General features: G+C 43.2%; 1 protein-coding gene across 12 annotated transcripts in view; it reads left to right on the forward strand.

Annotated features, from left to right (window-relative positions):
* The window catches only part of tns1b (tensin 1b), a 140313-nt gene that overhangs the window by 96619 nt on the left and 28373 nt on the right, over window positions 1-15321 (forward strand). For 6 of the 12 annotated variants that reach the window (XM_084023389.1, XM_084023386.1, XM_084023387.1 and 3 more), the window contains 11 exons: window positions 295-466; window positions 643-693; window positions 1003-1125; window positions 2324-2388; window positions 3074-3157; window positions 3737-3849; window positions 3946-4006; window positions 5596-5671; window positions 8322-8451; window positions 9011-9076; window positions 9499-9615. In XM_084023389.1, the coding sequence (XP_083879515.1) occupies window positions 295-466; window positions 643-693; window positions 1003-1125; window positions 2324-2388; window positions 3074-3157; window positions 3737-3849; window positions 3946-4006; window positions 5596-5671; window positions 8322-8451; window positions 9011-9076; window positions 9499-9615 (1058 nt within the window). Of the gene's footprint in view, window positions 1-294; window positions 467-642; window positions 694-1002; window positions 1126-2323; window positions 2389-3073; window positions 3158-3736; window positions 3850-3945; window positions 4007-5595; window positions 5672-8321; window positions 8452-9010; window positions 9077-9491; window positions 9616-15321 lie in introns of all 12 variants that reach the window. The other 6 variants (XM_084023385.1, XM_084023395.1, XM_084023396.1 and 3 more) reach the window with 1 other exon arrangement.

A 15321-nucleotide genomic window follows, 5' to 3' on the forward strand; every position in this document is an offset into this window, starting at 1 on the left:
GAAACTTCCAAATGAATTAAAAGCAGAGAAAACATCATTAAATAAAAACAGAGAAACAACACAGACTTTAGGAGAATGCCATGGTTCAAGTGAACGAGCTGGTCTGATAAACACAAGCACATGTGTATGAATCACATGTGCTGCATTACTTCTGGGTATTCAATTCCAAACGCTATCTTTTTGCGCTCCAGCAGTCCTCCTCGCTTTGTCTTTCCGTGCAGCGGTGCCTTTGATTTGCCATTTGCACAATCACCCCCGCGGCGAAGATCAAACTCTTCTCCGTCTCCCTGACAGGAGTGTGAGTCTGCTGCAGGCCCTGGACGAGAGCTACGAGCTGGACCTGATCTACATCACAGAGAGGATCATCTCCGTCTCCTTCCCCAGCAGCGTGGAGGAGCAGAGCTACGCCGGCAACCTGCGGGAGGTCGCCTCCATGCTGCGCTCCAAACACGGCCACAACTACCTGGTACGCTGCTTTTCTCCTTTGTGCATCAGTTCAGACAGACCATCAGCCGATCATCAGCTGATCTCCATCACTCCTACCTGCTTATCTACACTCACATTAACATCACTGCACATCCGATTGGAATTTTTGTCAACCTTTATTATTAAATCATATATAATGTTTATATTATTCTTTAGCTCTTCAACCTCAGTGAGAAGCGTTATGACATCAGCCAGCTTAATCCAAAGGTAAACCTGAGAGCATCATTATCCTCTCCTCTCCTCCTATCCTCTCCTCTCCTCTCCTCTCCTCCCCTCTCCTCTCCTCCTCTCCTCTCCTATCCACCCCTCTCCTCTCCTCTCCTCTCCTCCCCTCTCCTCTCCTCCTCTCCTCTCCTCTCCTCTCCTCTCCTCTCCTCCCCTCTCCTCTCCTCTCCTCTCCTCTCCTCTCCTCTCCTCTCCTCTCCTCTCCTCCCCTCTCCTCTCCTCTCCTCTCCTCTCCTCTCCTCTCCTCTCCCACATATCCTATTAACCACCACTCTGTCTGATCCCTCCCAGGTGTTGGACTTCGGCTGGCCCGACCACCACGCTCCAGCCCTGGACAAAATCTGCAGCATCTGCAAGGCCATGGATACGTGGCTGAGCGCCGACAGCCACAACGTGGTGGTCATACACAACAAGGTGGGCCTCGTTGCCTCCAGACAGTAGAGGGTGCTATCAGGCTCTTCTCAGGACGCCTACACTTCCCGAGGCTGCAGCTGTTCCTTCTGTGTGTGTGTGAGGCGATGAGTGAGGCGCTGATATTCGGGGTGGAGTGTCTGTGTGTTTGTGTGTGTCCCTCTGTGCTTGTTTGGGTTGGGTAATGCTGGACGAGGGTTAGCAAAACACAAATTAGGGAGGTGAGACACGCCACACATCATGGCTTCTTCAGTTTATTTACCCTTTTTACTCGCAACAATACCATGAAACCTGAATTGACCGACGCTTTTGTGTTGTTGCCTAACCCGCGTCGCGTTATGCTCTTGTGGCGAACCGCACTCGCCTGGCTCCCAAACACGGCGAACCATAAAAAGCGGCTGGACCGAGGTCCCGGAACATAATACCTTATCATTTTCATGTTAACCCCGCTGCGTCTCCGATTGTGTTTTGCAACATGAGAATTGACCACGGGATCAGCCGCCTCATTCCAAGACGTTCCCACAAGGGAGGTTACAAACAAAGTCGGCTGCCATAACAACCGGTGTTGTTTTACTGCGAGCTGAGTAATGCTGCTGATGATGAGTGTGAGTGTGGCCTTGGAAGTTGCGGTGGTCACTAAGGAAGCAGGCCGTGTTGGTGTTTTTTTTACGCGTATCAACAAATCATTTCCACTGGGCACCACGCTGTTTAAGCGGACCACGTTATTTATAATGTGGAACATATTTATCCTCCACAGCAACCCCTTGTTTTATGGATGAGTGGATATGTAAAATAAATGCAATCCGAGACTACTTTGTTACCGTGGTAACGTGCTTGGACTTCCTCTGTGAAATACACATTAAAATGCCATTCAATTTTTATTAACAGGTATGGTTACATATATAATGGATTTTTTATGATTGAAATTGATATCATTAATGGAACCAAATCTTAAGGGGTCCTGAAGGAGGTCACTAATAGCTGAATAAATAACCCTGATGATGTCACCAGACCTGGGCTTGGAGGCTGATTTAAGTCATTTATAAGGAGTTTTAAAAAGTCTGTCGGAGTTTAGGCTCTAATTGTGTCTGTATCATTTTGCTGATGAATATTCTATACATTGTAAAATGTTCATGGGACACCATTATGATCCAGAAGATAACATCTGTAGTTGACCTTTACTCTATTCATGTCTCTTCAGGGCAACCGGGGCAGAACTGGAGTGGTGGTGGCTGCCTACATGCATTACAGCAACATATCTGCCAGGTAGGTCTAATGGGGGGGGGGGGGGGGGGGGGAAGTCTCAACTCACTTTGAGAGAGAGACAGGGGAGAAAAGATAGAGGGGAGGTGGGATCGATATGTATTTCTTTTAGATAAATAGAAGAGGTAGGAGGGGGAGACACGGCGAGGACACGTTACATAATAACCCAGCATTGTTCATCACAAGACTGAAGGCCACGTTGGTAGAACAGACGGAGATGTGATGAACAGAAGCATGAGGGGGGGGAACACAAGACTGGAGAAAAGCTCTTTTATTCGGAGAAAGGAAGATTGTTATGAGAATTTTGAACATCGTCACTGGATCATAAGGCTCAGATTAGAACTGCACCTCTGTTTCTTTCATATGATTGGATATGATTTTAGGTAAGTCCAAATAGGATGACATTATGTTACAATATGAGAGGAGATGAAAGACATCTTATTTATTACTTATCATAATGAACTTATTGTTTTTCCTGATTGTTTATTGTGAAAGGTGAATCTCGTGTTATTAATCCTATGCTTGAGTGCATCATGACGTCTTTGCATAAATTAAAATGCTTACTGTGATAAAGCTGCACACTCATACATCATATGATATACTTGAAGTACTGTACGTATACATTGTATATACTGGAGTGGAAGTGAGTTAACCTCACATGTAGCGTGTGTTTCCTGTGTGAATGCAGTGCTGACCAGGCTCTGGACAGGTTCGCCATGAAGCGCTTCTATGAAGACAAAGTGCTTCCTGTGGGCCAGCCGTCTCAGAAAAGGTCAGCTTCCCTTCCTCGTTGAACTGAAACAGTGTGAAAGACTGGACAACGCAACGGTAGCAGCCTGTCCATCACAAACTAGCCACACCCTGAAGCATACCCTGCTTTATGCTTTATTTGACTATATATTCATGCATATATAGTTAAATAGGTACACAACATGGCTGGGAATTCCAACTAAAAGGGTTAAAAAGGCAAATTCCACATTGGCTTCACTTTTCAGAACCGGAGTTTCGCATTTGGTTCGACCCCAAAGTGAACTGTGTCACAAAGAGTCCTTTGTTTTTCCATCAAATTTAATACTTTAAGCTCCATTAATTGATTCTATATGCCACTTTGTCATCTTATAATGTTGATATATCTTACTTGTTAGCCTATTCACACATCCAGCAAAAAAGACAAATGTCCGAAATTCATTTTCTCCTCTCTATTAACCCCTGACTTATCTGTCTCTGTTGTGATGAACACAGGATTAAACCTTCATCACTTTGTTGTAAAACACTAGGATTCACGATTCAATTTGACAGAAGGGGAGCAGTGTGTTTACGTCTTCCTTCCTTCCTCCTCTGCCTTGCTCAGGTATGTGGAGTACTTCAGCGGCTTGCTCTCCGGACACATCAAGATCAACAACAAACCCCTGTTCCTTCACCACGTCATCATGCACGGCATCCCCAACTTTGAGTCCAAAGGAGGTGAGTGTCGTGCACAGAAATGCATTTTCACACACACTATTTCTATTTTTTTTTTTCTAACTTTCATTGACTAACTTTTCAAAAATTGCGTTCCAGGTTGTCGTCCTTTTCTCAAAATCTACCAGGCCATGCAGCCCGTGTACACATCTGGGATCTAGTAAGTCTTCAAACATACTCACACTCCAATGCTTTTACAAGATTCCAGGGATAGCAAGCTCGTAATAGCTCGATAATAAAAAAAAAGCCTGATTTTCCTTTATAGCCTCTCCCTTAACTCCCCTGCCCCACAATATTCACACACACCATCACTCATGCCAGTTTACACACTGTGCTTGCCTCACATTATTGGATTTAACCGGCCTCCCCGGCTGCAGGCTGTCGTTTCCCTGCTTTAGATCCCGCAGTCACTCCTAGTGGTATTTGTGACTGGAGAGCCAATGAAACAGGAAGACGGGCATCTGTGTGGACGCCTGCGGGGTCTCCCTGCTAGAGGAACCCACTGGTTCCCAGGGCCAGGAAAATGGAAATCCATGGATTCACTGATTTCCTGTTGTTGTTGTTTTGGGAAGAGGAAATGTTGGAGGAGGGGAGGGCTGCACTGCCCTCAGATGGGGGAGGCAGGTATACAGGCTACAGTTACAGTACATTTAAAAGCATTTTATGTTTAAATAGAACAGACACAGGTTATTTTATGAAGGTATAAAAATCAGCTTTTTCATATCTCAAAAATAGACTTAATCCTTAAGGTCAGATCATGCAGATTCCATCGCTAAAAGTGCAATTTGTTGCACGTATCTAGCATTTTAAACCTCAACGTTACCGTGGGGAAATTTAATACTGATGCCTCTGTATGTCTTACATAACTAAACGAGACCGTCAGAGAAGATTGGCTTTTTCTATACAAGATGGAAACACAGCATTTACATATTTGCACCCTTTAAAAGTTGACTAACTTTAGCAAACAAATGCTCATGCACATAGCAACATTATCATTTATCTGGAGTCGTGTTCCTGGCCACCTGATGAATCCAAACTTTTCACTTTTAGCTCAGTGTTGATCTCTGGGAACTCCATGTTTCCCAGCATGTCACCACCATATGATGCGGGCCAGGGAGCATACATAACAGGAGGGACTGCCGGCTGCAGCTAGAAATGAGCTTAATAAGAGCAGAGGTTGAGAAAACCAAAACAATAAGCTGAAAGATGCTCCAGAGACTCCCTGGTCCTTTTGTCCTGCCTCTATGTCGTGATCCTCATGAGTTGTGATGAAGTGTTTTAAAGTCACTACTGTAAACAGTAAAGCCTGCTGGTTTCTACTACGTCCATTCTTGCAATAGTGTAAATACTATAAACACGTTCACAGCATACGCCATAACAAAGTGTGACACAATCAGTGCACATATACTTCCAGACTGTCAACCACGTAAAGGCCCTAAATCACATTCCTCCCCACTTTCTCTCTCACATGCTCTCCATTAACACTCTCCGCCCGTTGATCCCACTCTCCCACTTAGACAATCCTGTGGACACAAATACCCCAAATTAGCCTCAGGGCCCCACCGCGGTTCCGCTCAGCGACCAGTGAGGCAAATAAGGGATTGTTTGTCCATCATGTGGGCATGGTTATACCCAGAGAGGCAACATGAGAAAAGGAGACTGTGGACTTATGTAATGGAGTGATTTTGGATCGTATTGAATGGTGAAGGCAGGCTTGTTATCTAACATGTTGTTTCTCTCCTGCTGCAGTAATGTTCAGGGCGACAGCCAGACCAGCATCTGCATCACCATCGAACCTGGTCTTCTTCTGAAAGGGGACATCTTGGTAAGAACTGTCATACAACACTTAAAAAAATACTTCTAATGAGATCTTATTTGTTTTTCACGTTCCGACTGGGAACCCAGAAACTGGAAATCCTATGTGAAGCCAATAACAGAAAGTTTATTGTATGTTTCCAACATGTTACCACTGCCAGTAATAAATAGAAATAATGGATGCTAAATTATGATTATTATTATATGAGAACAGCTGCAGAATTTTAAAGAGGATGCACTGATTTTTTTTTGATAGTATATTAATACTGAGGAAATCCAGTTGGTTTTTCCAGTCTTGCCATGTGATGAATGCATGTGCTGCAGCAGTTTATAGTGTCCATTCATAGAAGGAATAGGGCCATAAAAACGTTGGGGGAAGACAGTTGGACCGGGTCCTATACCTCATTTTATAGACTCATTAGCACACAATATGTTTGCTGGAAACTATGACGTCAAAATGGCAATGTACTTCACTGGGCTTCCTTTCCAACGGCGTCTGGGAAAAAACGCAGGGGATTGTTTTAACATGACATAATCATGTTAAAGTGCATGTCAGATGGTTATTGACGGGTCTTTGTGAGAAATGATTTCACATTTTTGGGGATTTTATAGTGGCGTTTAAGTTTCTCCTCCTGCTGTCATGCGGGCCAAGACGTCGTCCACGAGACGTCCTCGTAATTTCAACATGGAGAATTTCAAAAGGAGCACTTGCTGGATGCTCAAGGCCGCTCTGATTGGCCGCTCAGAGCTCCGCTCATATCTCATCCTTTATTGAAGACGGACTAATGGATTCTGCTGAACGCATCGTCGGGCCGCCGACGCTCGTTATTATTCAGATAACTGGGGGAATGTGAGCTGTGGCCTTATGGCCAAATGGGAGAGACATCAATCAGTGCGGCGCGTGCTCCTGCATTTAAATCTGCAGTGGTATGTGTTTGTGGCAGTGAGTTGTGGGTATTATGACTGCCAAAAAGTGACTAATTACTGAATGGTTAGATTAAAATAAAAGAAGGAAGATAATAACAGAGGAAAATCTTTATAAACACGATTCAAAAATTCTTCAGGTTTTGGCTGTTTGCTTCTCAGCCTTGTTTGTCAATTTAACTCTGAGTTCAGATTCAAGTTAGCAAACAGTGAGGAACCTTAAAGGAATAAAAAAAAAAAGATTCATGTTTAGACACATTGTGAATGCAGTACTTTATCCTTTTTCATTTGATTTTATAATAATATTTATTCCAGTGAATTTCATGGGAATTAATAAAATGGAGAGGCTGTTTTGAATGAAATAGTTTTGACTCAATTTGTCCTCTGATCAATATCATCTGATGTACATATACAGGTACTTGTGTTTTCATCTTTAATTATATCGCAATATCGTGATACGTATCGTATCGTGACCAAAGTATCGTGATACGTATCGTATCGTGAGGTACTCACCCCTATGGTCTAAGGGTTAATCGGAACAAGAACCCAGATGTATAAATAGCAAGCTGTGGTCTTAGGAGGGGTTATGTACTGGACTATATCTTTGCTCACTAAGCTAAGCTAACCATCATCTGAATCTTCATATTTACAGCAAGAAAGCAAATTAACCTCTTTCCCAGCAAACCTCCTGTAACATAACATATTATTTATATCCTCATGAAGGTGCAAAGGGCTTTGGTTAGGTTTAGGCCAGTGCGTGAAAATGAAAATGAAAACGCGTTAGGGCTCTAAAGGCAACATGTAAGCTTACAATGAATGTTTTCCTTCCACTTCTCGAACTTGGCCCGGCACCATTGTGTTTCTCATGAAACAGAGCCCTAAGTGGGAGGTTTGCTATATCCTCTGAAAGCTGCACTAAGCCACAGGATATTTTACTTCGCCTTCCTCTCGTCCTCAATTCTTTATGTGCTCGTGTGGATTTAGGGAACCTTATATGTTTTGGTCCTACAGGAAGAAAATAGTTTTAGTGGAAGGCGAGTCTCTCAAGACCATATTTGACAAATTTTTCTAGCTGCAGTTTTATTCCCCTGCAATTGACATTCCTTTTTGTACGATGGTAAATTCCTTTTAATTATGTCAGGTTTTTTATTTTTAATTTTAGATTCCTACCAGCCGGAGTTTATGAGCTGCAAGTTGTTTGGGTTGGGGGATCTACTCCAGTACCTGTAAATGTGAGGTCCTTGTTAAAAACCTAACAGCACCAGGACGCCCATCAAGAACCAGCAGGAGGAAGAGAGAGAGAGATTTTCCCATGTGTGGTTTTAGTGTTGCTCTTACAGTCATGTGTTGTTGTTGTTGTAGCATATAAATATATAAATGCATTCTCTAGCTCTGAGCCAGTGCAGCACTGAATCAAGCTGGCGTGTCTCTGGATCGTGTTTCACACAGATCACTTCATATTGTGTTCAGCTCAGCTATTCAGCTCTTAGGAGTGATTTGATTTTGCAGTTTATTTTCGTTGAAACCCCTTTTTCTTTCCAGAGTTGACACCTGAAACAGTTATTGATCCAATCAGATGCATGGTCAGCGTACCTGTGGGACTAAAATGGGTCCAACTGCGATCCAAGCATATTAAACTGACTTGTTGCGTTTCGTTGGCACAGCTTTCTACGACGCCGACGCTGTCCAAGGTTGTTTGAAGTTCCTCTGATGTTTTTTTTTTTTTTGCCCTCCAGCTTAAGTGCTACCACAAGCGCTACCGGAGCCCGTGCCGAGACGTGATATTCCGGGTGCAGTTTCACACCTGCGCCGTCCACGACCTGGGGATTGTGTTCGGGAAAGACGAGCTCGACGAGACCTTCAAAGGTAAGACATCCGGGATGAAGACCTCAGAACCTCTCATTACAATGTGTATGAGCACATCTGAGTCATTTGCGTTGAAGTGTTGCACCATTTTTATCTCTGCCAGGAGACAATGGGATCAGTCGTGTGTGTGCATCTGCGTGTCTGTCCACGGCTAATCCCGTATACTGCTGCACAAACTGCATACTATTTTGGGTGCTGCATGCTCACGGACCTCTTGTGGTCGCAGTGACTCAACCTTTTATTGCTTGTTTTTATTGTCAGTTGACTAACTGCTGACTCTTTCCTCGCTGCAGCCGCTACCCGGGCCGCAAACACTGGCCGCTGCTCTGAGGCCAGAGACAAAGTGGGAAATAGTTTCCTCAGTGACATTGTTTTGGACGTGTGTTGTTGTGCGTTCAGCTAACAGCTAACAGAACTTCCCGTACACACATAGCTGATGGCATCGTTGCAGCTAACAGCTATTTGCATCTATTTCCTGCTGTTATGATTGTTGATGTACATTTAATAATTAGTCTGAAAACTAAAGGCCCATGTTCCCTTTTATACGTCCTGTGTACAGATGACAGGTTTCCAGAATATGGAAAAGTGGAGTTTATTTTCTCCTTTGGACCAGAGAAAATACATGGTAAGAATCAACGTGTTTCGTTTTATTGCTGTACTGGATGATTGTATTTCACCTTCTTACTGCCCAGGGCATATAGTAGAGATGCAGACAGGAAATGTGTGGGAGGTGACTTGCAACAAAAGACAATGGCTGGATCTGAACCAGGGATGTTGGAGGTGGTAGTACGACTCTCAACGAGTAGTCTGACATGATGCCACTTTCCTTTTTTTCCAATTTCTTTTGATTGTAAACACTCAAAAACTCATTGAAATCTGTTAAAAAGGCAAATAAAGTGGAAAAATATGATTATTTAACTTATTAAAGGAGAACATTCGAAACTCTTCTTCATTCATTTGATGTGCACGAATGTGATCTGTTTTTCTCCCTCCCGTGATTTAAGACATTCACATGTTCTGCTCTGCCTCTTTGTACTTTGGGTCAAGGTGTGGATCAGCTGGAAAACGGGCCGAGCGTTTCGGTTGACTACAACACGCAAGACCCTCTGATCCGCTGGGACTCCTATGAAAACTTCAATCAGAATTGTGAGGACGTCACAGACGGTCAGTACAGTTGGATCATAGGAATTATGTATCGTGTATTTTGCATTTAGCTCTATGTTTCTGGTCAGAACATTAAGAGCAGTATTAGTAGTACTGTCTAACTGAATCATCTTTCACTTGTGATTTATAAGGTGGCCATGATTAATGTATATAAAGTATCTGTCACCCCTTAGGACCCACCTACTTTAGGCTAACCTGAAATAATTTCCCACCAACTTTAGGTCTAACTTGTTTAAAGTAAGTGGATTGTCACATGCGACACATTACCACTGCATTACTTGAACGGAGTTTGTCGATTTCGGGCAAACGCCCCTCGGGGAACAGGCTGCACTAGCTTCCTTCGTTAGCCATCTCTCAGTGAGTGGATTGTGTATTTTTAGTGGCATCCTCCCCGTGAACTTCTCATCGAAAGGTCACTTTGCGTGAATGTTATGCAAACTGTACATGTGACTGTGGAAATGCACTTTAATGTGGTTGAGAAGAAGCCGGGATTCTATTTTAGTTTTGTCTCTCACACGCACGCACACACACACACAAACGGCATGCAACCAGGCCGACCTCCGGAACAAGGCTGCTTTTGTGTTTCTGTGTTTCTGTGCGTGACACAGAGGAAAGATTCCGCCTGCGTCCTAATGGAGTATAAAGCCTTTTTCACACTTTTCCCTTTTAAAACTCCCACGCGACAGGGTCAAACTAAAGTCATGTTTAAGTTCAAACCAGCGTCGGAATGTTTTTTCTGAGACGAGACGCAGAGCAGCAGCTGTGCTTCTTGAGTATAGAGTAGTGTTTCGTCACTTTAATGCATCTCAACGTTGCTCCCACGCTGAAGCATCAGACCATCACAAGAGGAAAACCTGCATGTAAATCACACGGGAAATATAAAAAGCCTGCTCACGTACGGTGCAAATATCGACCAGAATCAGCATAAAGAGCTCTCCGTGCTGTCCTTAATGCAAATCGTAAATCATGTTTTGAAACGGAGGCGAGGCTTTTGCATCACTGCATTCATTTGTGGTGTAATGATAACCGCGGCGAAGCCAAAGGCCCTGTGGGACGTGAGCGCCGTGCGAGACATTCCTGGGTTGAGCCACAGGCATGGACATGGCCTTCCTGTTGAGGGAGCAGTGGTCACTCTGTGACCAAAGTGCTACTTTCTCTGCCACCCAAAAAAGGAAGCGATGCTACGCCCTCAGCGATAGCAGCGGGCCTGTTGTTTGGCCTTCCCAGAGTGATGTTGGGATGGTCAGCTTGTTTTTTTAAGCACCGGAGTGACTTTCCTCATGTTTGATAAAAAGCTGATATTTATTGTTGATAGTCTTTAAAATAGGTGATGTATTATATATAACCATTAAAGGGGAAGTGTTGTTCAAGTGTATATCATTCACTGATACAGTAATTACAGTTATCAGTACATGTTGCAGTCCATTATACAGCTAAAGAGGTTGAGCAGTTATTCCCGAAGGCTGAGTCAGGGAGATTTGATTTGGGTCACCAGATACATTTGCAGAATTTCTCCCATAGACTTTTATTCAACATTCATATCTGCAGTTCACTTTTGAGCCACATGAGGGAGCCTTCATTGTTTATGTATTGTTCTGGTTATTGTAGCATACTTGTATTTTGAAAGGCGAGAGGAAATGAGACTTTTAAATAACTGTTAATTACTCCTCAATGCATTTGTTCCATCTACATTGTGATTTATCAAATGCATGTCTCTTCTAAATGGATGGTTTAACATTCAGAGGTGATATAAGGTGATGCGGAAATGTTCAGGAATCTTCATTTACGCACAAATTCACTCATCTCACGTTTTATAGATAAAAACTTTCCCCAGGGGAAAAAAAAGTTTGAGAAACACTGATTTAGAGCATTTTTCATGACCGTTGTCTGCAACGAAAGCAGAATTTCCCAAAATGACAGTGATTTATTTTTTGAAGAGGGATGCTTGCTGGAGATGTTATATCTTTAATCCCCCCCAAGTGTTTTCTTTGTCGGTCTCCCAGATAGCCAAAGGTCAGAGGTTACTTGGCTACCTTCTATCATTGCCCATAAAGAGTCTCTGCAGCAGCTTGAAATAGGCCTTGCTAAAATAGAAAAGGTGTAAGTCTCCTCTCATTCTGTTTCTCTGTGTGTGTGTGTGTGTGTGTGTGTGTGTGTGTGTGTGTGTGTGTGTGTGTCCGGACCAAGCTGCCTGCTTCTGTCACATTATGGTGATACTGTGTTCGAGGCTCAGTTTGATCCCAGGAAGGCATCACGCACCCAAACGTATACACAAACACAATCATAGCTTTAGATGTGAGCAGAAACACAAACGAGTGCAAGTATGCAAACACACACACACACACACACACACACCTGTGTGTGTTCGGCCAGACAGATGTACATGAGTTCAACTCCCGTTAAATATGGTTCCCTCTCACTAAAACGAGAGAGAAGAGTTTCCAGGAAACTGCAGCGTCTCCACTGTATTTTGGCTTCACACTTGTCGTTGTTGAAAAGGCACTTTGTGGCTTTTAGAGGCGAGAGGGAGAGGATGCATATCTTTACAAGTGTGAGTTGGAAACATAAGTATTGTTGTTGTTGTCGGGTGTGAAGTCTGTCAGGGTTGCAGTTGCTCTAGGCTACGACATTTCTTTCAACCCCTCTATGCTTATCAAGGCGTTGCATCAAGCTTGAAATTATAGGGCCAATGTTTTTGTTGGGATCAACAGCGGGGAAGTGCCGTTTGTGGTGACTGGTTTTCGACAGATTTCTTGTTGACTTGCATTGTGTTCCTTCCGTAAAAACAAGCTCCAACCGCTGTGGGTGAGTTTCAGCACAGGGACTTTTGTCGAGCCTCCACCTTTCATAAACACACGAAGAAATGTCCATAAACGTCACACTTGCACAATCCAGGATTCTAGTTCTTGTTATTGTCACACTGATGCCTATGAGGACATGGAGAGTTTTAATCCGGGTATAGCAGGAGATTGGCATCGACAGCTTCACAATCACAGCTCATTAATCAGCTGTTTGGCTACCAGCTGACTAGTAACATCCAATCGTATTCAAGCAGCTTCATGAAGCTTGTGAGCCCCCTTAAATAGGCTTGCCGATCACATTTAGCTAGATATTATTTGCTATAAATGATGAATTCCTTGAGACAAGTGCCTGAATCCCAGCTGGCCGACCCGCTACATTTCTGAAATATTAGGATTAGGAGAACAAATGGAGAGTAATTCAGTAAGACAGTTTTCTTAAGATGGAGAGATACAAAGGTGTATATATATTTCTGTAATATTTTATTACAAAATAAGTCACAGCTGGCACATTTTCCTGGGCAGGGGCATTTTTTAATGATGATGATTTTTCAGCAATATTTTTGAGTTGTTCAGTTCTATCAAGAAATATCACATTTTTATTACCATATATTAATGTTTTCATGTATTTTACACAATTATATCAGCAGTAAACTCTTGCATGTTTTGTACATAACCTGTGGAAAAAACAACAACAAGAATAACACTTCTACAGTCAGTATTTTGGCATTTCCAAACCTCTTGTTCTGGACAACAAGAGGTTTCTCGTTGTTGGATCAAAACTTTGGCCTTGTTCAATCTTGAGCAATCTCAAACTGGCTTTCTTTACCTTTCCTATTAAGTTCTGGGAGATCTCCTCTTTCCCCAAAATCTCTCTCTCTCTCTGTCTCTCTCTGTCTCTCTCTCTCTATCTCTATCTCCCTCCACTGAGGAGTCGGAGGAGTTAAAGGCAAGCTGTGAAGCTCTTTTGTGCACACATCCACAGGAGGAGGAGTGACCAGAGAATGTCAGTGTGGGTTTGTGCGTGCTGCCGCTCGGCACCGACACACACTTTCCAACGGGGTTACATGGTCAATTTGCGTCCGGCGTTTCGTCGATGTCCCTTCGGCATGAGACGGCTGGCGCCTTTCCTCGACCTGAGATAGCTGTCGAAGAGTTCGGCCGTAAAACCTTGTCCCCGTTCCTCTGCTCTTTAAACGCCGGAGAGAAACGTTGTCACAAATTCAGCAGCTGACGTCTTTAACAACATGTGAGTAGGATTCTCAGTACTGCAGTGAGAGACTCTTTCTTCCTCTGGTATCATCATTACTTATTGACATCCGGTTGTCTATTATCCCAACACTTGGCCACATTGTGTTTTATATGTTAACATTTTTTTTTTCACTGTTCCCACCACGCTCACATGGAAAGGAATCCTTTTTCAGTGTAATGTTTTACTAATGCTATTATACTATAAAAAGCTGTGGGCACATTGCAGGCACATATGGCTGTCTGTTATTAGTGGCTTAAAGGAGAGCTCACATTTATTACTACTTGGCTGGACTTTTGTAGTTTTGGTCATCATTTCTATCAGGAGTAATTGCATTCTACTTACCAAGTAAATTGCTGAGATTATGGGAATATAGGGGGATAAGTCTAAAGGGACAGGAAACTCTGATTAGCCCAAATTATTTGGAAGAAATACACAGATATTGAGTTTGCAGACTGACCTCCTGGTTCAACTGTGGTCACCTCATTGCAGCAATGTAGCAGTGTGCCCAGATCAAAAATAAAACCCAGGTTGTAATAAATCTGTATAATCATCAGGCGGCAACCTCCAAGTGACTTAATCTTTCATTCTTTCTAATGGCCAGCAGGGGGCGACTCTTCTGGTTGCAAATAGATTTCTGATTGTATAGCAGCCTGAGAAAATGACCCTACTTCTCACTTGGTTTCTTACCTCAGTAAACGTTTCAGACATGAGTCAAATCTCGAGTTTCAAGTCTTCTTCAATACAGCCCGATGTTCATTTAGTAAATGATTGTCCCTTTAGAGTCAAATAGACCATAAAGCAGGGGCTGGTTTAGGGCGGGGCTACCTTGTGATTGACAGGTCCATAACACAGAATTGTTTGTTTGTCCATCTTATAATTTTAACCCTTTCACAGAGTGATTTCAGTTCATGGAAGTTAATTGTACCATTTTGGTCACCTAAAAAAGATAATCAATGCTCAGTTATACTAAATGGCACCACTTCATTTCACATTGGTTGCAATAAACCAACATGTCTAAGGCCAAAAAGCTGAATTTGAGGCTTTAAATCTGTAGTCCACAAACCGATGGTTATGTCACCATAACTACATCCTCTTCTTATACACAGTCTATGATTATCATTAAACTGCATATAAAGTGTTTTGATCTCTGTGAACTGACGTTTTCAGACACTGTGGACAAAATGAGTCAAGTCTCCTTAATGTCTCTGTTGACTTATTTCCTGATAAGTTACTGCAGGGTCAAATAGGCATGTCCCTGTGTAATGAACTGCCGCCCAGGTGTGTGTGTGTGTGTGTGTGTGTGTGTGTGTGTCTTTGTGTTGTTGGTTGCTTTCTCTCCAGGAGCTTCATGCTTCCTCTTTGATCCCGTACACATTAGTCAGAGGGAGATGTCTGTGTAGCCTTAACTGACCCAACAGGAGGGATGAGTTGGCCATGCCTGCCCTGTCGGGCACAGACTATTTGTTGTTGCATTCCTGAAGCGAGAGAGCGGGGTGCAAATGAGTCAAGTCAAATTTAAGTCTGTATTTATGTTGTCTGGCGAGCTACAGACAGGGCTTGGTAGAGACAGACGTTGATGCAACAGAATGATATGATCTGAGGATGTTTTGGTCCAACGGATGACTGAGATTCCATTGGTCCGTTGGCCCAAGACCC

This window comes from Eutrigla gurnardus, assembly GCF_963514095.1.
Source record: "Eutrigla gurnardus genome assembly, chromosome: 12".
NCBI lineage: Eukaryota > Metazoa > Chordata > Actinopteri > Perciformes > Triglidae > Eutrigla > Eutrigla gurnardus.